This window comes from Lynx canadensis, chromosome B1 (genome assembly GCF_007474595.2).
Source record: "Lynx canadensis isolate LIC74 chromosome B1, mLynCan4.pri.v2, whole genome shotgun sequence".
Taxonomy (NCBI): Eukaryota; Metazoa; Chordata; class Mammalia; order Carnivora; family Felidae; genus Lynx; species Lynx canadensis.
In genome coordinates this window covers 29,925,871-29,950,756 of record NC_044306.2, presented here as the reverse complement: position 1 = coordinate 29,950,756, position 24,886 = coordinate 29,925,871, and the positions used below count along the sequence as shown (strand labels likewise).

Genomic DNA, 24,886 nt, shown 5'->3' with positions numbered 1-24,886 from the left:
TACTATCCTTCTGGCTCCCGGGAGCGTTATTCCCATACTGGAGCACTCAGGGCAAAACTGAGGTTGGCTGTGTCCTGCCTTTTTGTCACAATTTCCAGAGGTAGGATGGAGTAAACCTAACATACAGTGGAGGGAAGCACTGAGACATATCTTTACCTTACAAAGTGTGACTGCAGTCGCCAAAATTGGATGTGAAAAGCTTTCACCAAAGCGTTCACTGAGCTTTTTAAGTTTTGTGAATATTTATTCTCTAATCACTACGATATTGTAAGTGGTGACAGTTTTTTCACCGTGCATGGTCCAATTTAGAAGTTCCCTTGGTAGATGGAGTCCTGCGTAGATTTGATCTGAGACAAGAATAAATGCATAGAGGTCTTGGGGACAATGCTGCCATATTGTTAATTCCTGGGGAAAGATAACAAATGGCCTTTGTCTTGCCTGCCTTCCAGAAGTGAACCCCAGTCCTTTTTGATGGGTGTAAATAATGTACACAACATTTAAAATTCTCATGGTGCTTTCCAAATATCAAAAATACAAAATAACTATCTCCATTGACATTCTTCCTTTCTTTCAGGTTAAGGGCAACTGAGAACATACAATATAGTCGGCATGTAAAAAATGACAAAAACAAAACACAATCCTTAAGACATACATCTCCCATTTCTATTCAATTTAATATATGGAAAATTATGTATTTCATTTCCCATTCAACTCAGCATTCAAATAATTGGTTTCCTCTTGACAAACCCACCAGCTCATTTCCATAATTCCTGTATATATAACTCTTCCCCAAAATGGATAATGCATGAGCAGTTCCCTCCCACCCCCCACCCCCAGGGAAGACTTCAAGTATATAGCAAGGTGACCTCACTAAAACGAATTATAATCACAATCTATTTTCTGTATTTGAACTAATCCTTCTGGGACAGTACACCAGCCTTCAATATTTTTCTCAGAAACAGATGACAATAATTTTCAATATTACTGCTGTTATAACTGTTTATAAAAATCTACCGTTTCTTGGGTTTCACAGCAGGCTCCCTGTTTTTATTTATTTAAAAATAACTTAAAGTGGAGAATATCGGGAATACTATCATTTTAAATAGTAAAATAGTGTGCTTAGCACAAATACTGTCACTCTGTTGGCAGAGAAGAGAGAAAATACCAAAAGAATATAAAAGCAAGTTGTGATACCTACATACAAAATAATGTCTACTCAATAGACAAATGAAAAATTTTGTGAGATAATAAACTTAATATAGCTTACAACACAATGTGCTCCAATTAAATCAATTTATAAATACAATTATCTATCCTTCAGCTCAGGAAACAAAATAGTAAACGTATACAGAAAATGATTCTCACTCATTTATTCTATAAATTAATATGTAAAGTACTCTACTAGGCACTATGTGCAATACAAGTTACCCTTGACCATGAAGACATAGGAGATAAGGTATGAGAACATTACCTCTAAAGAATTAATTGCTATATACTTTAAAAGAATAAGAGTGTGTGTACTATTTAAAATACAAGCGCACATAGCCTATTATTGTACCAATTCACTAAAATATCACCACTAGTGGGGCGGCTGGCTAGCTCGGTCGGTTGGGCGTCCAACCTAAACTCAGGTCATGATCTCACGGTTCGTGGGTTCTCGCCCCGCATCAGGCTCTGTGCTGACAGCTCAGAGCCTGGATCCTGCTTCAGATTCTGTGTCTCCCTCTCTGTCTGCTCCTCCCCCACTCACATTCTGTCTTTCTCTCTCTCAAAAATAAATAAAAATTTAAAAAAAACTTTTTAATAAAAAAATTAAAAAATAAATCATCACTAGTGTTATTCTGTTCTCCAAAAATGAGTTTGTCTATAGGTCAAAGTTCAAGCTAAACCTCAGGTTAAGAATATCCGCTCATCTTTTTATGAACGTGTTGCACATTTGGCATTTAACTCTCACCAATGGTCCAAAGCTACAGAATCTATGCCAAATAAATACTTGATGTGTACTACCAACAACATGATCATTTACAAGGGACCTCTGTGTATACGACCCCAGGAAAAGATGTAGAGCATGTATTTATAAAGTTGTCTTCTGAGGTCTTAAAATTCAGACATTGATTCGGACATACAGAACAAGAGGATACCATGAGATGAAAAGTACACTAAAAAAAATGCCTAGATTTTGTTAATATGCAAACCCTATAAAACCCATCGTTTAGTCCTGACTCTCTACCGAGCACAACACCCAACACTACTCCTCAGAAGTGCGTGAATTACATACTATTTTCCACACTGGGGACACATGCAAACTAAGGCTAAAGAGCTTCGACCCCACCGGGGATGCGTGACACGGAGGCCGTGGCTCCCGGCTGCACAGTCGGAGCACACAACCCTTTCAGCCAGGCTCTGATGGAACTGACCCGGCACCGCTCAGCCACGGGAGGAGGGACGCACCAGTCACTAAGTGAGGCCAACATTCAGGTGTCCCAGAAACTTCCACTTGGTGCTGCTCACGGTCAAATTGTCCTGCTGCTGTGTCCTGAGCCGCACTGTATTAGAATACAGGAATTCTCAGTTGGCCTGCTAATTAGGAAAAAAACAGAGCCAATTTCCTTCTCAGTGGCCACACTCAGAAAAGGGATTTTCACTTTTGAGGCGAACGGCCAGATACTTTTTGGAGAACGCAACATGAGTGCTGGGCCAAGTCAGGATAGTGCTGGTGCGGGGGGGGGAAGGGAGGATCACTGAAGGGGCAGCAGTGGTGCCACGTCCACGAGGGCGTGGGCCCAGGAGTGTCCCTTTTAGGGGGACTTTGTTTCGTCCCATCCCCTGTGGAATATACGGGTGCAGATCTAAAATGCTGTCCCTACTTTGTACATCCTTCACTCCAGTGTGTTTGGAGAAAAGATACCAGAATTATCAAAATGATGACTTAAAATGTTGACTTGAGCTTCACTTAACCGCTGGCTACACAGGTACACGTTTTTGTCTGGGCCAACCCTAACAGAGGTTACAAATGGATAGGGCATCGCCTCCATCCAAAAAAGTCTCACTATATCCTCACATATTACGTGAATATACAAAACGAACACAAAACAATCCTTTCATTTAGATATCCATAACCTTTAATATAGTTTAAACTCATAACTGGAAAGAACACTTCCCATGTTTGAGCGGGAAGGGGGGGAAGGGAAGGTACACACACATACACACTTTTTCATACACTAAGCCATGTTAAACATGATACCAATGTTCACACTGTAGACACAAAACTACAGCGTGCTGTGTCCAAAATGACTTCCCTTATCCTCGAGCCTCCTTTACATCAACTACTATTAGAGCAAGTTACCAACCCCCTCCTCCTCCCCTAAATGTCCTCCAATACAACAGAAAGTCCAAGGAATAAGATGCAGACAGGGGAGAAGAGGCAAATTCAGGGACAATCAGAAACCTGTGTAAGTCTTGCTAAACTTAAGAACAGAAAGAACATTTGGGGCAGCTGGGTGGCTCAGTCGGTTAAGTGTCCGACTTCGGCTCAGGTCACGATCTCACGGTCCCTGGGTTTGAGCCCCGAACTGGGCTCTGTGCTGACCGCTCAGAGCCTGGAGCCTTCTTTGGATTCTGTGTCTCCCTCTCTCTGCCCCTCCCTCTCCCTCTCTCCCTCTCTCCCTCTCTCTCTCTCTTTCTCTCTCCCCCCCCCAAAATAAATAAAACATTAAATTTTTTTTTTAACTTTAAAAAAGAATAGAAAGAACATCTGATTCACAAAACACATATTTCTAAACACTAAATAGCAACACATACATTTATCCCCATAAAAGAAAGCTCTCTTTCTCATGAGCATTTTGTTTTCTTTTAAACATCTATGTCCCTCACTTCTTTCTTCTTTGATTTTTGGATGCATTCCTTATCAGCTCACATGTAAGTGTGATTTCCTATTATTATATATGAATAAAAATTCCAAAATAAATGACATACTACACAGCTAAGAAATAAACTTTCAGTTATAAAATCTTAGGGCATTAAGGGACACCTGGGAGGCTCAGTCAGTTAAGTGTCCGACTTTGGCTCAGATCACGATCTCACAGTTCATGGGTCCAAGGCCTTCACTGGGCTCTGTGGTGACGGTGGGAACTTACTTTTGGGATCATGTCTCTCCCTCTCTCTCTGTCCCTCCCCCACTCATGCTCTCTCCCTCAAAATAAACAAACAACTTAAAAAAAAACCCTCAGGGCATTAATAGAGACATGTTTCTACACGTAATTAATATTAAAACTTTTTTACATAAGGTTGGGATATATTTTTGAAGTATAAAATATAAATCACAAAATGTGTAGGAATTTCAGCTTTCAATCCTGGAGTCCTTAGATATAAGACCTTCAGTATTTAAAACATTTCACTAGAAGATTTATGTATTCTGAAAAAAAAAAATCATTCCAAATTGGAATCTAGACATTTCCTTTTAAAGATTGGCTTTAGATTCACTATGGAATAGCTAAAGAGACCGTCATAACCTTAAAAAATGCAATTTGTCTCTGCAATTACGAGATTATATGTAACAAACATGACTTACAGTCACAAACGTGAATATACACACTTTTTAAAACCTAGCTCTATCTAAATTTAACTTTATTTATAAAGCAATATAGGCCAATCATAATGAGATGCATTTCCACTTGACAATAAATTTCACAGTTATTAATATACTAGAAAACTTGTGTTGCTGTAGCACTGTGAAACTGGGCAAAGGTATTTTTTTCCCTATTATCTCATAAAATAAAACCAGGATTACTCATCATTCACCACTATTTCCTTCTCATATCTCTGTAATCTCTGCAGAAATATGGTGGGTAAGAGAAAGCAAGATAACGGTTTTCTAAGGTCAAATAAAAATAAAAGTTCTATGTTGTGGTAGAAATACACCACTTTTCTCTCCAAGGGGAAATACTCCTTGCCCTGACACTCTATGCTGAATTTGTTTTATATGGATATCATATGACCTGATCCATTTATTGGAGAAAATGTCACTGGTTCAATGATATCCTATGCTGGGTTCCTTTATATATTACTTTTAACCTCTTTTAATTACCAAAACTTATAAGAATTTTCTCGATGTTGTCCCTACAATATTATTTAAAATAATATGTAAAGCACAAAGCCAAAGTACTCAAGAGACTCCAAACATTAAACCATAGGACATTGACAAGAGTCAGTCATGTATGACCTACAAAATTGACTATTTCATGTGGTTCAACCCAATAAAGCATTCCCTAACTCTCACATCATTGAAACTAAAACTCAACAGCTGCCCAAGGAGCCAGCTGCCTGCCTGATGAAGTTGTGGCATGAAAGATTTGGGACACGGAAGCAGAGCAAAGGCTACTTTCCATCAGTAATACCTTTCTTGTCTAGGAAACACAGCAAACTACACTGCATTTCAAAAAGAGAAGGGGACTCATATAATGGGAGCAACTCACAAATGAAGATGGCTAATGCCAGGTGGAATAAGTCAGGAGCAAATGACAAGGACGAGGTGACAATATTACAATACTAGCCCATGTCCAATGGATTTAGTCTTTCATACCCATTTTCAAAAATGTGTACCTCTATCAAGTAGGGTTCTTGGGGTGCTTGGGTGGCTCAATTGGTTAAGTGTCTGACTCTTGGTTTCGGCTCACGTCATGATCTCACAGGTTTGTAAGTTTGAGCCCTACATTGGGCTCTGCACTGACAGTTTGGAGTCTGTTTGGGATTTTCTCTCTCGCGCGCGCGCGCTCTCTCCCTGCCCCTACCCTGCTTGCTCACTCGTTCAAAAAAAAAAAAAAAAAAAAGAGTAGGGTTCTTAAACAATTTAAGCTAGGGGTTGAAGAAACTGTGTGAAGAAATGAAAGCAAATGTGTTAGTAAAAATCCTTTGTTCAATTACATAATGCAACTTTTAAATGTGACTAAATCTCTTCGAAGGCTCTGAACTTATTCAAAAGGAATAGCTCTAAAGGGCAACTAAAAGGTGCTTATGAGATATTAGGTTCTCTGAGGAAAAAGTGCCGGTGAAAATTAATTTCACGGACACCCCCTTGCAAGTGACAACTGCATGGTCATCATCAGGATGATGTATCAGAATGTTCCCATTCAGAATTCTTAGTGAATTCAGGCTATTTGGTCTAGCTGGGAAATGAACTCCAGTTGAGGCAGCTAACTCTGATCAAATCAGGACCCTCCTCTTCCCCATAGATTGCCCAGAACATGCAAGTAACTTAAGAAAAGTTAAAAAGGAGTCATTCTTTGGGGAATAGCAGTGTGATGCTCTTGGAGCACCCTCTGGAGGCCACAGAAAAGTGACACTGGTAACTCGGACAAAGAAGAAAATTCTGGTTATCTCTGGCCTTCCAGATCTGCAGTCCACGGATCTCCCTTGCGTTGGACTCAAAAGTGTACTTGTTCAATCTTAATCAAGATGATATACAACACATGCATGATTAATTTATTGTTTGAAAATGCAAAAGAAATACAAGACGTAACCACATTCTCACACAATTGGGTCTTCATTTTAAAAAAGAAAAAAAAATGTGCTGATTAGTGTATTTTCAGCCTACATTCTGAATTCTTTCAGGAATTTATTGCAGAGGCATCTTTTAATATTTAGAAGAGAGGAATGTGAAAATATAGCATTCTCATTAACAAAGTGTAATAAGCACACGAGGTTATACAGGGTCCTAATAGTTATCAAACTTCTCAGAGTAGCCAGCCTTAGGTTAGTAAAATGGAGAGCAAATTAAGTTCTGTTTTTTCCCCTAACACCTTGCTTTTTCTAAAGCAACAAACACTGACATCTATTGGCATTTTGGTAGCTCGCTTTTTAAAGAATCTATTAAAACTCATACAAGGACACAACCACACAATTCGGATGTGAAGCATTACAGTGGATCCAAAACATCACTTGTGCCTTTGGGAAATTTCATTTTCTGTACCTTATAGCATATTCAATAGACACTATTGTCTTCTGGTTAAAATAAATCAGTTTTTAAACCAAAACTATCTGATTTATTTTTTTGCATTTTCTGTTTATGCAGAGGAAAGTCCTAGGATTAACCAAAATACGAGAAGTCCATTTATTTGTCTCTTTGAGCAAACAGAATCACTCACCCGGTTTGTTTTCCTCTGTCCTAATAGAACACGATAAACTATCAGGACTGTGAAAGCCAAATTTAGCTTGTTACTCCGAGAAGGTTAATAAAATACCGATTTGGTATGTGTCATACTCCCAGAACTTTAAACACTACGTACAACCATTCTAGTGGTTCTAGAGGGGAGAGCACAAAGAGTGAGAAGTATGGATTTCCTATATTCATCATTTATTTATATTTAGAAACACCTGCACTCAATTCTGGGCTCCTTGCTGGCAATATACTATTACATTTGATAAAAAGATAACAAAGAAAATGTTCATACACACTCTTTCCCTTTCAATTGCTGCAATTTGTACTAGTCCCCAAAGAGAAGATTATGCATTCTATATAATAAAGTGAGGTTTGAGAGTCATCTCTTAAGTGTTGCCAGTAAAGGAGTCGTGTTTCAAAATCTTCTCATAGCTTGAAACCTCAACGTCTTTCTGCCAGAGATAAAATTATGTTGCACCTCACTCTATTTTCAATATTTAGACTGAATTCGGGACCGTTTTCATAATACATATATGCAGCTATGGTGTTTGACATATTTATCCACTTTTCTCTATATATACAGGTAGTAGATACTAATATTTATACTCATTCTAATCTAAAGCCAGTTTGGGATTATTTTTTTTACCATAAAAGGTAAGTTTTGAAAATGATATCAAATACCTTTGTAAAGACCTGGACGATTTGCTTCTTAAGTAATTTTATGAACAGAGTTACCATGTATTGGACACTTACTACATGTTAGGCGATGTTCAGTACGCCTCCGTGGATTATCTCATTAAGCCTCGTAATAACTTCATGATAATAACAACATTTTACTATGCAGTTTTTACAAATAAGGAAACTTAGGCATAGAGAGATTAGGCAACTTTCTCATGATATCTTTAAGGAGCAGGAACACTAGGATTTAGACCCAGGCAATCTGGCTAAAGAGCTAAGAACCAAGCACCCTGCTTTTTGCCGACTGGCAGTGAGGCATTTTTGTACTTCCCAAAGGACAAGTGACAAAATACACAATGCATCTGTTACACTGCCTGGAACATGCTAAGATATTCAATAAATATTAGCTCCCTTATTGATAATATAACGAGTGCCTGGGTGGCTCAGTCGATTGAGCATCCGACTTCAGCTCAGGTCATGATCTCGTGGTTTGTGGGTTCAAGCCCCACGTCAGGCTCTGTGCTCACAGTTCAGAATCTGGAGCCTGCTTCGGATCCTGTGTCTCCCTCTCTCTTTGCCCCTCCCCTGCTGGTGCTCTGTCTCTCTCTGTCTCTCAAAAATAAATAAACGTTAAAAACATTCTAATGAATATAAAAGCATCCAGTACAGTGCCTGGCATGTAGTAAGGTATTCCTTAGTCTCATACTAGTTCAATATTTTCTGATTATATATATATATTTTTTCCTCATCAGTATTACTTTCTCATCTTGCAGATATGAGAATAGTATCCCAAGTTTCTCTCTTTCTGCTTCAAAATAATTTTTCAAAATAAATCCTATTTCATCTTATCAATGATATTTAGTGTTTTGAATAATTACATAAGGTAAGTGGCCAGAAGTAACCAGGTTGAAACATCGCTGGACATTCCTCTGGCTCTGTAAACACACAGTGCCCTGTTAGTGACAGCACACTTTATATCCAAGAATGTTTACAAGCACTTCAGTCTGGGGAGCCACTTCAAGAAACACGTGGGTGATGTCATCGAGGGAGCACACAGACCACTTCTACCCGTTTGGTATACTAAGATTCTCAATTTATCCACCACTTGTACTCACAAATGCCTCCTTCTGCCAAGATTAAGAGGAGTCACAATAGTTCTAGAACTCGGCTTAGCTTGGTCACGGATTTGTTTCAGGTCACTTGAAAGGAAAAAGAGAGAGAGAGACAGAGAGAGAGAGAGAGAGAGAGAGAGAGAGAAAAGAATCCTTTGTGGTGTTTTATGAAAGAAAAACATATCAGCCAATGGAGATTCATAAGGGAAGCTCAGAGCCAAAGACCAGATAGCAAAACAAAACAAAGCAAAACAAAAACTCTGGGTTTGTAACCGGTGCTTCAATAGGAAGAGTTTGTTGGGCTAAATCAATAAGAAGAGGCTGGAATGGGAGGTCTAGAATCTAGGAGGCCCAGGATGTTACAGGGCCCCTGGTACAACATGGATCTGGGTTACAAAGCCCAGGATTTGCTGAGGTTGCTTATTTTGAGCAAAGAAGAGGAACCAATGACACCAAGGGCTTGGGACCTATTAGAGCCACTATTATGGAATAGATAATTCTGTTGAACATCTGCAGCCCCAACAGTGTGCAATTCAATATTCAGTTAATTGTATAAAAATGTGGATGCTATGAAACATAGCCATGTATGTATCACATATCAGTCACACATGTCATATGAAAGTTAAAGAAGCCCTTCTCCCCTGAAAATTTCCCTCCAACAGATGTGTTTATGCCTCTGCATATAATACAGCACACAGCGGGGCTGAGAGGCCATTATCTCAGCATTACATCTCCCCCGACTGTCGTGAAGTAATGTTATAACAGCCAAAGAGAGGCTGGGCAGTTCATGTGCGTCATGTAGTGTGTGCAGTTGCAGTGGCCACTTTAAGAAAGGGGTCAAGTGTGGGGCTGACAGACTCTTATGCAGGAGCTATTTAACGGATGGGTGTGGTCCGTAGGTCCTCATCTGGGCTGGCTTGTCAAGGGGCAACACTACAGTGATGACACCAGAAGTCGCTCTTTTGAGGACACCTGGAGAACTTGAGTGCAAAGGAAGTTAAGGAAGGCACCTGAGTTTCTCCCACAAACCATTACGGCTATAGGTTATTTATTCCCCCAAGATAAGGAAATGTAACTGGCACTCACCATTGTAAGGAAAACGACAAGGAGAGAAACGCTGATTTCAAAGCAATACTATTAATGCCACGTGCTTTTACAGAGAGCTGGTTTCAAGTTGACCATTCTTTTCAAATCGAATGAAGAATCAATATTCTTAAGTGGTTTATGTGATTTATATGACTTTTTACCTCCTCCAAGGTGCCCTGGAGGAGGTAAAAAGTTCCTCCCCAAAGATGACGACTCCCTGATGGAAAAGGGAGATAAACATACTAAAAACCAACCCGAGCCAAGTTCACCTCAATTTTCAGGAAGATAATAGGGAGAATGTCACTTAAAGATGCCAATCTATCTGGTTTAGAGGGAATCGCAATGTGGACTGGAAAGCAGAATGAGAGCCACCGAGGAAGCTCTGGAACTCTGTGTCAAGGGAGAACCTTCGGTAGTCACAACACAGCTGCTACCTAGTAGATAAGATCTGTAGGACACAGAAATGCCTGCTTGCTCTTAAATCTCCCCCCCACGGAACTACCTGATTATCTGAAATGTCTATGTTATGGCACTGCCACTATAAACCCTTGACAAAATGCAAACCTGTTACCTGAGAGGGATGCCACTTCAAACCAATGCCCTGTTTAATTCATCAGACCACCTACAGAGGAACACAGAAACTTGTGAAGGCAGAGTTCACAGGCAGGACAGGGAAAGACCTAAGGCCCCCACAAATAACTCTACAACTTTACAGTTCTGGCTACATCTAAGGTCTCTTTAATTTACCATGATGACTTTTGAAAGGACAATAGATAAAGTCACATAGAGGTTGCTAATTCGGCTCCCCATTTCAGACCTTGTCTCCAAAACACAAGGTAAAAGTAAACAAAATTTCAATATACCCTCATGAAGTAATTAAGGTGAATCTGATCAGCAGTATCTTATTATACAAGCATGCACAGGAATGGTCAGTGGCCAAACAATTACTCTTTGTTCAATTTCTGTTTTGCTCAAAACCTGCCGAAGGTCCCTGCCAGTAAGTCAGGTTCTGAAATGCTATCAGTGATGCCAATAAGAAGACTAAGCAAATCTTGTTTTCTTCCTACAAGGAACAAATATTTCTGCTTATCTTCTCAGCCACAGTATTACCAAGTGCTATTGAATTAATTCTTCAGGAGTGCTGGGGGATGCTTTAAGTGACTTTAAGTGACTTAATGAATCTGGATCAATTAACAATTGGGAATGGACGAGACAGAAATGAAAAAGACCTTATACGTCTCCCTCTCTTCTCCTTTTTTAAGCATCTTCTTCAATCGCTCATAAGCAAGTATTTATGTGGGATGCTTGCTCTATTCAAGACAATGTGTATCTAAAGGATCAGCTCTTCCTTGGGAAATCTAAGGTGAAACTGTCATTCACATCCGTGTGCTAATGATCAAAAGCAAGATTTGTCTCTAGAAAGCCTCGACTGCCATTTCATCCTATTATATAACCAGCAGGCACCTGGGTTCAAACATTTAGACAAACTTTTGCTTTTTGGAACCTCTTGGGAGCATAAATTAAGCATATTTATCAAGGAGGTCCTGAAAACCAGAACTGGTAAGCTGGAAGTCTGAGAACGTATTTGGAGCAGACCTGGTTCCTGGCACTGGCTAGATTTTTATCTGCTTCGCTGACCTCTAGGAATCCCTCTCAACTGATCTGAGTTCCAGTATCTCAGGGCTGAATCAGGGTGAACGTACGCACACACCGCGACCCTACAGGGCTTCCCCTCGGCCAAACCCAGCCGCGCACCCGCTCCAGCTCCCGGGGCCTCTCTCCCGACCACCCAGCTCTGCCCAACCAGGCGCGCCAAGTGGAGACCCGTTCCCGCTTTTCTCGCTAGAGGGCAGACGGGGCCCGCGCAAAGCCCTCCTGGCGCCGGACGAGCGCGCACCCAGCCTCGGTTCCCGCACTTCGGTCCGGCTCCCGGGCTGGGTTCAGCTGCGGGGCGCTAGGAAAAGGCCGTGCCAGGGAGTGCTGCGCGACCCGGACCCCCGGAGGGCGCGGGCCGCGGATGCCGCCCCCAACCGTACGCGCGGGGTGCGGACGTCCGGGTGGGGCTGGGCGCCCAGGTGAGGGGCGGCCCCACCGAAGGCGAGAACCGCCCGGTTCCGCGGACGCGCGGGAGCAGCGCCAGGCGCCAGGAGCGCAGGGCGCGGGCAGGCGAGGGAGAGGCGACGCCAGCGGAGGAGGAGGAGGAAGAGGATCGCGGAGTCGGGCCGTGCTGCGCACTCACCTGGGCTCGGGCCGCCCGCTGGGAGCGCGGGCTTCTTGCCGGAGCCTCGGTCCTTCTTGCCCTTCCCCTTGCCTCTGCCTTCTTTGCGCTCGGACATCTCGCCCGAGAAATGCACGCTCTACGCGGACGGCTCCCGGCGAAGGCGACGCGCCCCAAGTTTGGTCCGAGGGCTTGGATCGGGTTCGGGAAAAGTTTGTCCCTCGAGGAGGGAGAGCGCGTGGCCCGGCTGAGGCACTCGCGGTGCGCGGGGGCGTCTCCTGTCGCCCGCGGGGAGCGGCGCGGACGCGGCGTGCGGTCCGGGCCACCTGGGGCTGGCGGTCGCTCTCGCTCTCGGAGCTGTTGGTGTCGCTCAGGGAAGTCCTCGGTTCCCGCCGCGCTGGGTCCAGCCGCTGTCGGCTCCGGTGGTGGCGTCCGTCCGGCGCGCTCGCAGCCCGATGAGGGAGAGGCGTTCACCGTCCTGCCCCGCGCTCGCTTCGCCCAGGCAGCCGCCGCCGCTCTGCTCCTGACCTCCGCGCGAGCCCGGAGTTCCGACAAGTTTTGGGGAAACTCCTCGCCGGCTCTTTTTCAATTGCCCCACAGCCACCCACCTCCCGCTCGCAGGTTGGAGGCTGGCGCCTCCTTCTCCCCCTCCCCTTGCCTCGCCCCCTCCCTCTTCCCCACCACACCCCCACCCGGAGGCGCGGACACGCCACCGGGAGGAGCCTGGGCTCGGCGCTCCCGGGCGCAGCCCCTTTCCCTCCCCGAGCCAGGCCGGGCGGGGGGCGGCGGCGCGCAGTGCGGCTGCCGGGAACCCCCGACAGGGGTCGCTGGAAGCCGCGCGGAGACGTCGCCCGCGCCGGCGCCGCCGCGCTCGCGGGAACCAAACCCAGTGGCCCCGGGAGCTTCAAAGACAGAGGAAAGGACCCAGAGGCTCCTCGCTCTCCTCCGCTGCCAAGCAGCCCCGAAGGGAAGGTCCGTGCCCAACAATGCGGAGAGACGTTGGAGAAAAAAGTTTGGAACTCTGACACCTGCCCCCCAAAAGAAGGCTCTGTGCAGCCATCGGGAAGGAGCGAAACTTTGGTTGTTTTTGCATGAGAGTGTGGAGTTCATTTCTTTCTTACTTCAGTGAGTGCCCCACGCGCGCGTAGGGCAAAGACAAACTGTGTGCAAGGGAATCTGAGTGTGAGGCTGTTCCGGGTGCACAGAAGGGCTCCGAGAACCTTAAAGATGGTCGATGGCGCTATCTTCCTGGATCTGCCCCTTGAATGCGTGTGTACCCCGCCTTCACGTGGGTAACCACGTGCCTGTCATAATTCTCATCTTTACCTTTTCACAAAATAAATAATAATCATCTAGCCTCTTCAAAGAGGGTGTCTTAAACTGTATCTCTCACTCCAACTTAATTTTCAAAGGAACTGCTCAAACCCTGGTTAAAAGACGACCAATCAAGTTACTACAGTAGCTGAGGGTCACTCAGTTCTGCTGAGAGGGACAGCAAGTAGGGAGAGGTAGAGTTGGGAAGACAGTCCTAGAGATCTTTAATACATTAACGCTAGCTTTCTCAGATTCAAACTTTCCTCAGAACTGCGGATGAACTCCTTCTTCCCTTGCCCTCCCTCTGGTGGAGAATTCTAAAGAGCAGTGAAATCCAGAAAACATGGGCACCCTGCTGCAAAGGACACAAGTTAAAGGCCAGAGTAATCCACACCGTGGAATGATCCAGAACCATGTAGAGGTCACGTCCTCATAGTTCTATGACAGCCGTGGCTAACTTAGAAAGTTAATTTACAGGGATAGACTCCTGCTGTGGTCAGGAAGAGGTGAGTATAAACAGCAATGTGTGAAATGGACTTCCTCCTCTTTACAGGTGATTTGCTCCTGATTTTCCATTCTCCGGGGCACGTGCTAACTGAACCATTACCTGCAGACAGCCTTTAGGTATATATATATTGTAATTGCCAATTAAATAAAGGTGAAATATGGGAAGGGGAGGGCAAAATCATTCATTTTAAATAGTCCTAAAAGAAGAATGATTTTATTCTCGTTTAATTTGCAGGGTAATAAGAACTGTTAAGAGATACCTTAGCAGTAATGCCATCATTATTTACTTTGAAAAAGTTTGATGTCCAAATATCTTCTGATTACCCTTCAACAAACACCAAATGTAAGTGTACTAGGCCATAAAAACAGCAAAATCAGGGGAAAGATTATGAATACACCCAAATAGCACTGTAATATTCCACAGAGTCTAATGTAAAATGAAATCTGAATGTTGCCTGAAATAGCTCTGTTTTCCCAGGAGGGGCCACTGCTCAACAAGCAGGAAGCAGCAAAATTCAGAAAAGGGGAGCCCTTTCCTTTTTTTTTTTTTTTTTTTTTTTTTTGCCGAAAAGACATTTATTACCGAGCTATAAATTAGAGGTGGTGGGCAGGGTGCAGGAGGACGGGCTGAGTGGTTACGTTTTGGGCATCTGCTCCTCTCTGTCCTCCCGGGCCTGGATTCTGAGCTCCTCCTGCAGGCGCTCCCTGGCTCGGACCACCTTGGACTGCAGGTAGAAGCAGCCACCCACGGATTTGTCGTTCGCCTCGAATACGTGTTCGTAGTTCTTCTGGATCTCCTCGGTGCTCAGCTTGGAGACATTGAGAATCTGCTGTGCCTCCTGGAGGCTGAGGCCGGACAGGTTGGAGGCAGCTGCAGACTGGTGTACAGCACGTCCCCGAGCGTCAGCTGCTGCCCGGCTGCAAACTCCTGCCGCAGGGCTCGGGCAAAGGCCCTGCCCACCACCTGCACCCCCATCACAATGATCTGGGCCAGGTATTTAGCCATGGTGGCCGCTCTGCCTCGGGGTCTTGGACTGCTACTTCCTGGCCCCGCGGCCGTGGGCTCAAGGGCGGCCGACGCGTCAGAGGTCAAGGGCGAGGGCGCCTGCGTGACTCCGCACTAGGCATGCGTACTTTATCTCCAGGATATGAGACCCTTTACAGGCTTGGTATACAATAGATAAATGTTATCAAATATATCGTTGTTTTAGAATTGAGGAATATCAAGCAAACATGTATGTTGGGATGAAAAGTTTCAGGTCTTTCCAAACAAAACGGGAAGGCATTAGTGAAACCCATACCTATAGAAATACTAGAATTCATTTTGGAATGGATTTGGTTTGGATCTAGATGTTTTACTTCTCAAAACAGCTTATTAATTCCCCATTACGATAATTTTTCCGTGAGGATAACGGAAGAACCTACAATTTTGTGATAATTTTCCATTTAAACAAATCTATAGTACTAGTTGACAGTTTTCCCAAACTAAGCATGAAGGACCACGGAAAAGATCATTGACCTTGCTGATTTTGTTGTCTTTTGTTTGTTTGTTTGTTTGTTTCATTGTCTTTTTTTGTTTGTTTATTTTTGAGAGAGAGAGACAGAGCACAGCGGGGGAGGCACAGAGAGAGAGAGGGAGACACAGAATCCTAAGCAGGCTCCAGGTTCTGAGCTGTCAGCACAGAGCCCCAGGCGGGGCTTGAACCCACGAACCATGAGATCGTGACCTGAGCCAAAGTCGGACACTTAACCGACTGAGTCACCCAGGCACCAGGACATTGCTGTGTCTTTATAATAAAACATAGTGGCCACCAAGTAATAGCATGATTCCTGTGGAAAGACTCAGGCCTGGGGAATGAGTGAATGTGAAGGCAGGAAGTTGGGTATAAGTGAGCATTCGATCATTGTTCTTTTTTGGTTTGATGTGCTAGAGAGACAGAGAGAGAGAGAGAAAAAAAAGGACAAAATTTGCAATGATAAACGTTGAAAGAACATCTAAGAAAGATGATGAAGAGGCAATTGGATGACAGGGCTTCCTGGGCCTATGTTTGGATTCTGGAGTCATATTTTAGTTGTCAATGCAGCTGAAGTGTCAGAAGATTTATGACAAAGTCCAAAATTTTTTTTCTACCAATATATCATTTAAATATGTCTTTATCTTTTATATTATTTAATGTTAATTTTTCAAGGGTTATTTTATTCCATTATTTATGATTAGGTAAAAGAATAACCAAATAAAAGTCCATTTCTTTAATAATGAAAACACGAGATTTTTCAAGGGTTTGAGATTGTCCTTAAATTATTCATCTCTATGGTCAGAAAGCGGCCAATGATTTTGAGGTTTCCGTCCCCCTCCTTTTTTTTAAACCTTGGAAATGATCAGAAGAAGGGATGGAGAAGGGAAGAAGAGTATTTTTGCTTCCTTGAAAACCAAAATATGAACCTGAATTATATAATTTAGAAATGGTGACATATCTTCATGGTATGTATAATTTTCCTAAGTTGTTATATATTGTTTACCTTTTAGAGTATGTATCATAGAAGGTATATCAGCTCTCAAGTAACATATGTCAATCTGTCAACATTTGTCAACTCCTGAAAAATAGAGTGGCGATTTATAAATAAGTAACTTGAGAAATAAAGACAAAATGGAGATCTTACATTAAATGACAGCTTAAAATCAGTGCAATCCAGTACCAGAACATTTTTCTTTGGCAAGCCTTTCCTTTTAAAGTACTCTTAGAATCTACAAAGCTGGCCAAGTATGCCCTTTATCGCAGCAATTCCCATTTGGAAAATACCCCAAGAAAATTTTTTAAAGAAAAAATATAAATAAAATGAAAGAACATTAACATATGAAGATAGATTGCATTTTTTGCAAAATATTACGGATACTGACAGTAATGGGAATTTAATTTAGAATTCTGCAAATACTTTGAACTTTTTAAAAGTAACTTAAGATAATTACTTTTTTAAAACACTTTGCAACAAAGTTGGCATTAATGAAGATGCATGAATGCAAAAGAAAATCTCAGTCACCAGAGCCAACTTCAAAACAACCACTAAATGTGCATTACTTATTCATTCATTCATCAAGCATTTACTGAACTAAATGCTAGATAGTAGAGAAAAAAAAAAAAATGCCCCTACTCTCATGAAGTTAAAATACTGTGAGAAAGGCATAAAAGCAAATTATTATAATACAAATGAAAAAGCAGGCCAGATAAGTTTTCCAGGGCCTGAAACTCATAAAATTTGAGGGTTATTTTTAGAGGAAAAAACCCCACAAAATTAAAAATATAAATCTAAGTACAAGAACAGTAAAGGACCCTTGGACGTGAGAAATCTTAAAGAGTAAGTGATTACAAACATAGTCCACCTTCTGCACAATTATAGTAACACTAAATGACAATTACATACTATTTTAGAGATTAGATAATACAATCCCTATAAACAGGAGACATTAACAAGCGATCAAAAGGAATACACACAAAACTGAAACAAGCAAAGACTATCGTGTGAGAAAATGAGATGAAAGGAGCCTTAAGAACTCACAGATGAGCGATTGTCCTGTATGTTTGGTTGGACTCTTAGAATCAACATGCAAGTTGAGTCTGTTAAACAAAGGACTTCTGACCCACAAAATGCCCTGGGGAGACTGGAAAGGTGTTCTCCATTACATTTGGCAAATACTTGACAGAATTGCTCATGAATCATATTCTGTCTGCTGTGGAGAGAAGCAGTTTGATAACAAAACTGTGAGTTCAGAATCTCCTCCAGAAAAAACAAACATAAAAACTAAAAAGATAAGTTTCAAGCAACATTAAATAGAACCTATGTTTACATTGTTCTGCTTATTATGTGATCTTTTAAAATTACTATACATGGATGATTACTGGTGTTATTATTTATCATTATTATTAGTGATAATATTATGCCCATGATTACCATAATACATCATATATTAAAATGGATCATATAGCTGAATACTAGTGCGTAAATTTCTTTTTATGGACTGTATTTGGTAAATAGGGCCAGTGTCATAAATCTCTTCTGTAATAAGGTGGAACTAGAAGACTTCATGGTTTTTGAAACATTTTAATTTCTTTTAAGAACAAAGTCTCATGCAACGTTTTGGTTTCTCTTCCTTACCTCCACAGTAATTATTTATGTATATCTTCCACAATCCCCTTGAAACAAGTGCTTAATTCAGGTGTGCATGTGATACAAGTACCTAAAATTTATATGTACCTATATGTACTCATACACATATACACACATCCATGTGTATACATCTGCATGTGTGAGTACACATATGTATGTGGGTATGTAGTTTTATTTCTCTTTCCACTAATGAGAAACATTGTATTTGAATGTGAGCATATAAAAGAGATCATATATCCTTTTGTACACTTTTTTCATATTGCTATCCATTAGATTCCCAGCACCATGCTTTGTATCTGGTAAGCACTGAATACTTTTGCATAGAATGGATTTACATAGAATAGAATGAATATAAAAAGCCTGGTTCTGATACTACCATTTTCTATCAATCAATTACTAATCACCTACTCTGACAATCATCTTTGACGCCCTTTCTGCATCCAACCCACTCCCATGTGCTCTCTTTTTGACTTCCGTCTCTTTTTATCCCTTTTCAGTAAGTACCACCCCAATCCATGCCTTCATCCTTTCTGTGCTTTGACCACAGTAAAGCTTTTCTACCTGGACTCTTGCTCCCTCTAGTTATTTTGTCAAATACAGTAGTCAGAGAAGTCTTCTGGAAATGCAAATCTAGCCCATAGATTCATAGAATCATATCTAATGTCCTTGAAGGGCTAGGTCATCCCTGACTCCAGCCTCTCTCACTATGCTTCATCCCTCCCTCCCTCTGCTTCAGTCACGGAGACCTCTTTGCAACATGCCTCTAAAGCTTGCCATTGTTTCTGGCCTCAGTGCCTTTGCACTTGCTGTTTCCTATGCCTGAATTTTTCCACAACCAACCCACTTTGCCTAATCCCACTTATCTCTCAGCCTTGGAAAAGCTTGCTTGGAAAAGCTTTCACTTGCTTGGAAAAGCTGTCCACTGCCTTTGAAAACTGTTTTAATCTCCTAAGACACTTTTGTATCTCCTTCATAACATTTCTTTTTGTCTATTATTATATCATTGTTTTTGTGATTTTTTTTAAACAATGATCTGTTCTCATTGTATATTAACCTCTTTGAAGGCAAAGACTGACAATTTCATGTTCTCTTTTATATCTCTAGCTCTGTGTCTGTCTCATCATAGCCAATTTACATGCATTTTGTTAATTGATGAATAAGAATAAACAGAATTACTTTCACATGTAGATAAGGCTATACATACATATATATGTGTGTGTGTACTTTATTTGATCAAATTTTTAAATGATATGATGATGATGATGATGATGATGATGATGATACTAGACATAACACTGTGGGATAATTTCTATTGAAATACGCCTTTCCAAGAACAAACACATAAAATACAAATCTTGACTAATCAGTAAAAATCTCAATACTTTAGGAGATGTGGTGATAACTTTTGCAAAATGGTAAAACCCCAAGAAGGATGGCTTCTTTTCCCAAATTGCCTCTGTAAGTTTCACCTGTAGATTACATTTATTGGATCCATTTCCCCGCTTGGATTCTTGTGAGGTGTCAGACCCATAAAAGAGCTAGATCTTAGCAAGGATGTTCTAACAAAACGATAATGGATGAAAACCTGCACACACAGCATTATTAACAGGGTTAAAAAACCCCTTTCTAGCTGGGCCTAATATAAGATTGCTCTCCCCATAAGATTATATTTCACTTTGTAGACCCATGGTAAGACCCGATTTGGTCCTTGCAGCAAGTTGCTGTCCGTACCTACCTTAGACTTAGCTTTGAGTCTGGTTTTAATCCTCTAACATTTTGCTCTCTTCCCAGCATCTATAACCATGCAACAAATGCAAAGGGATTTCTCCATGCATACTTGGGATTCAGTTTGTGTGCACATCTCATCTACAGCCAAGAGAGACTCAGATGCATCGCGTCTTTTAGGAGCTGCCCCGTAAGATCCGCTCCAAGGTTAACATAATTTCCTTTCAAGAGACACTTTACTCGTTGTTGTGAAAAGATTCACCTCTGTGAAATTTATAACGATGTTAAAAGATAAATTTAATGTCATGAGTGATGAATTAGTACTTCAAATATTTGAGCAGTAAGAGTAATTTAACAGATCAACTCCTTCCTTCAGTGTGTCCCATAAGAGACACCTGGGGGAAAGCATTTCCAAAACAGATTATAGTATATTGGAGATTACTTCATAATGTCATCATGATACTGGGGGATGTATGAAATGAAACAATGACCCACAAATTCTGTACCTGGCTCAGGAATATAATAACATCATAATTATTCTTTTTCCTTCTTTCCCACATAATTTCTTCTAACCTCCTTATTAATCTTTATGAATTCCCTCCCTACCTCCCCCCAGACTTCTTTTTTTTTTTTTTTTTCCGTTTTCTCCTCATGTTAGAGCCTGATGCTTCATATATCTGATTTGACTAGGGATTTCTAGTTTTCAGTTAAGAGCCAAGAGTGAAGTTCTCAGTGGAATGTTTTAGTCCTCCCCACCCCTGGACCCAGGCCTAGAATTCAAGTTACTTTGCAACAGACCCACTTTCAACACACTATATGTTTGGGAACTTTGGTGTATGTTTGTGTTAAAAATATATATATGTATATATATCTTTCAATTCTCGTTCATTTGGGAAAAGAATTTCACAAGTATTAACAACTCAAGAAGGCAACTCATCTTTAAAGATGATTTAGCAAAACAATTAGCTAATGTGACAGAAACCAAATGACCATCCAAAAAATAACTGGTGACCAACCATGCAGAAGATTACATTCTTATGGAAAATGTTGTCTTTTCTGCTTAATCATAAAGATTGGGTATGTTCCAACTCTTTCCCATAGATGCAAGATAGAAACCACCTAATTCAAACGATGCAGGGAACTCTGATCTTGCCCACAGTCTTATCCAGTATGCAGGATTCTTTTGGGGCCCAGAGAAATTCTGGGGGTATCCTGAACCCTAGATATCCAACTGAAAATCTAAGAACATGCTTGGTTTAGCATTTTTGAGTCGTCTTTTTTTTTTTTTTTTTTTTTGGTCCCTGAGTTGACAGAAATCTCTGAGATCCCATAAAGCAGATATATTGTGGCACAAAAAATTTTGTCAGTCCAGTTGAGACTCATGTCTTTGAGACTGACCCAAACCAGTGCTGGTTTTGTAGGTAGGAAGAGAAAGATGACATTTATCTTGCTTTGGAATTGCACAATCTTTTTTTTTTTTTCTGTTGCTATTTCTAAAAGATGGTCTCATAGAACGAGGTAGAGATCCACTCTCCCTATTATTTTGATGATAATAAGTAGACCCCTGAGCACCAGCAATACGGTAGGATTTATGTCCGTGGGTGTTTACTGTGGATGCTAAAACCTCAGTTCCCTCTCACAAGCACAATGGAAAGAACTTAGGACATGCTTTCTCAACTCACTTTTTTTTAATTTACTTTTTTTCCCTCTTACCTAGGAAACTTTAATTAAAGTGTTCTCAATTCTTTCCCTCCCTTGTCCTAGTGCTGTACCTGCCCTGCCCATCTCCAATGCCAGGCCACCACAACTGCCCGGTTTTCTTTTTCCATGAACATTACCTTTCCCTATTCCAACAAAGAAACTAAAACAGAAGGCTTTCTTTTGACGTGGCCTTTCCTTTCAGTACCAAACGTCCTCAGTTCCTTTTCATTTACCAGCTAAAGGAATCCATCTCCTTCCCCAACTCACCACCAATTTAATGAAACTGCTCAAAAATTCACTAAGCCTTCCTAATCGGCCTATGAAGTGTTCTCTTTTTAGCCCTCATGCCTAGGGAATCCTGATGCACACGTCATCTTGAAAGCTTTTCCTGCGACTCAGAATAATATCTCAGTGGCAGAACTTTCTGTCTTTTCTGAAATCTTTTTTTCTACCTGTCTCTTAAATGCTGGCTCATGGCCCAATATCGAAAACCATTTTCTTCTTAAATACATGCTAATCCTATAAAAACATAATTCACTGCCGGCTATCTCAAATGTTGATAATTCACAAAGTGTGTATATATGTATATGTATATGTATTCCAACTACCTCAAACTGAACAGTTTATTAATCCCCATCTCTCCCCCAACTTAAAAACAAAACAAAAACAAAAACAGCTGAAGCTTATGAACAGATACTAGGCATCGCCCTTCATTTTTCTCCTCCGGTCTTCTTTACCTCCCCTGATTCCAGCCATTTGGTGTCCCCAACCCCAGTGCATTCAACACTCATCATTGCCACCTTGGCTTCTCCCTGAATCTAGGTCCACTGTCACTCTGTCACTCGACTTTTCTAAGTCTTCCTCTTCTTTTTTCTATTTTTTAATTTTAGGTTTTTTTTTTTTTTAATTTTTAAGGTTTATTTAAAAGAAAGAGAGAGCACAAGCAGGGGAGGGGCAGAGAGAGAGGGAGACACAGAATCCAAAGCAGGCTCCAGGCTCTGTGCGGAGCTCAAACTCACAAACCTCAAGATCATGACCTGAGCCGAAGTTGGATGTTCAACCAATGGAGCCACCCAGGCGCCCCTTAAGTCTTCCTCTTCTGTTTCTGCGCTCACACCCAGTCACCCTCCCTCCTGCTAACAGACTTAATCCTCTAAAATATGGCTATTACCTTGTCATTCCTTTTGTAATATCTTTATTGGATTCTTGCTGCTGTGAAGTGGAAACTTCTCTTTAGAGGGCAGCCAGGTCCTTCCCAGTCGAGGTACTGCATAAATTTTCAACCTCTCTCCTATCTTCTCCCATGCCTCTGGTCACAGTGAGCTTTACCTTTTCTTATTTCTATGGCTTTAACTCTGTTTCTCATCCTTCTCAGCCTAGTAAACTTCTACTCTTCTTTCCAGATCCAAGTTAAAACTCACCTCTTCTGTCTATTTTTCCCTGATCCTCCAAATAGAACCAATGGCTGTATCTTCCTTATGCATAAATATTTTCAGTTTAGCACCTACATTATTATAATGATTTGTTTTCAGGTGTCTCTGATCTGCAGGAATGACGCCTCAGGAATGATCTCTATGTCTCTTTAAAGTACACATTCAACGTTTGTATATGTATATTAAAATGAGTAGACTATACATGTACTCAAAGACTTCTCAATTGACATTGAACTCAACTTCAAAGTGAGCAGCAGTGGAAGGGTTTTTTAAATTTTGCAAATTTAACTTTTGACTCAAATGCAAACTGGGCTTTTACAAGGTAACTACAAATTTTCCAAGCTCTCTATTAGTTATATCTTAATTGATCTGTTCAACCAAAGTTACAGCTGGCAGGATTCAAGAACAAGCCTATTTGGTTTCTATCACTATATTTAAAAAAATTTTTTTACGTTTATTTTTATTTATTTTAAGAGAGAGAGAGAGAGAAAGCAGGGGAGGGACAGAGAGACAGGGAGACAGAATCGTAAGCAGACTCTGCACTGTCAGCACAGAGCCCAGGGCGGGGCTTGAACCCACAAACTGTGAGATCATGACCTGAGCCGAAATCAAGAGTCAGACGCTTAACCGACAGAGACACCCAGATGCCTCTATCACTACATTTTTATAGACTTAAATCTACTTTAGTCCCTTGCCTACCTCCTCAATGTCTTATGTCCCATATTAAAAAAAAAAACCCAAACAAACCCAAAAACTGGTGTGATAATATCAACACTGGTTACTCATTCACCATCATAATGAGGTATTATAAAGATCAAGTAATCCCTTATTTGTAAATTCCTCTGCTAAAGGAAAACGAATTTATTTATGTATAGTGTTCTTTGAGACTTCTGGAAAATTTAATTATAACTCTGGAAGGGAGAAATAAAAAGTCCCTTCGTATAGTTGGTATGTTTTGATTGCCTGATCTCCCTCTCAGAAGGTGCTTGTCACTCAGCGGCCACATCCACCATCCCCCAATCTCTGCCCATATGTCCTGAGAGCCTCTGAGGGTCACAGTCTCTGCTGTGGGCCTGGACAGAAGCCTGAGGAAGAGAAGCCTGTCTTCGAGAGAGCACCAGGGACTCAGACAGACCTCTGAATGCCGATCCTGCTTCACAGCTGTTTGCTTCTCAGTAAAATGCGGGTTATGACACCTATTGTAACAGGTCACTGTTGTAAGGATTAACTGGGCTCATGGGAGTCAAGTGTCCAGCCGCGAGTTGGCACTGTACTTGTCACTGTCCCCTGACTCCCAGCTGCTGCTCCTACCAACCCAGCCTCCATTTCCCCAAGCATCTCTGGATCCAAGACAACCTTACTAAAAGGAGCTTTATGCCAAAAGAATGAGTAATTTATTTTACTCTTCGACAGTTACTGAACAGACAGTTCCGAATTATCCCAGGGCCATTGGCACTTAAGGCTACAAAGAATAAATAAAACCGATAAGAATCACCTATAGTTTTATGGATTTGAAGTTTTCACCACACTGTTCTCGACTTATCTCCTGTCATCGTCCCTTTCTTGGATTTTCTACAGGAAAAGGTAATTCTGAAGTGGCCCAATGGGAGGCAGCAGAGGGGAAAGGAGGCAGAAATGAAAACTAGTTCTTAAATGAGTAGAATATTGGGGCGCCTGGGTGGCGCAGTCGGTTAAGCGTCCGACTTCAGCCAGGTCAAGATCTCGCGGTCCGTGAGTTCGAGCCCCGCGTCAGGCTCTGGGCTGATGGCTCGGAGCCTGGAGCCTGTTTCCG

General features: G+C 41.6%; 1 protein-coding gene and 1 pseudogene across 4 annotated transcripts in view; both read right to left on the bottom strand.

Annotated features, from left to right (window-relative positions):
- Nucleotides 1-24,886, bottom strand: part of NRG1 (neuregulin 1) — a 1,119,525-nt gene that overhangs the window by 208,838 nt on the left and 885,801 nt on the right. The window contains exon 1 of one of the 4 annotated variants that reach the window (XM_030312320.1): nucleotides 12,272-12,482. The exons of 2 other annotated variants lie outside the window; for them this stretch is intronic. In XM_030312320.1, coding sequence (XP_030168180.1) covers nucleotides 12,272-12,368 — 97 coding nt within the window. In that variant the 5' untranslated portion in view covers nucleotides 12,369-12,482. Of the gene's footprint in view, nucleotides 1-12,271; nucleotides 12,483-24,886 lie in introns of those variants that run through there. One more of the 4 variants, XM_030312322.1, reaches the window with a different exon arrangement.
- On the bottom strand, nucleotides 14,609-15,101 carry LOC115511868 (annotated as a pseudogene).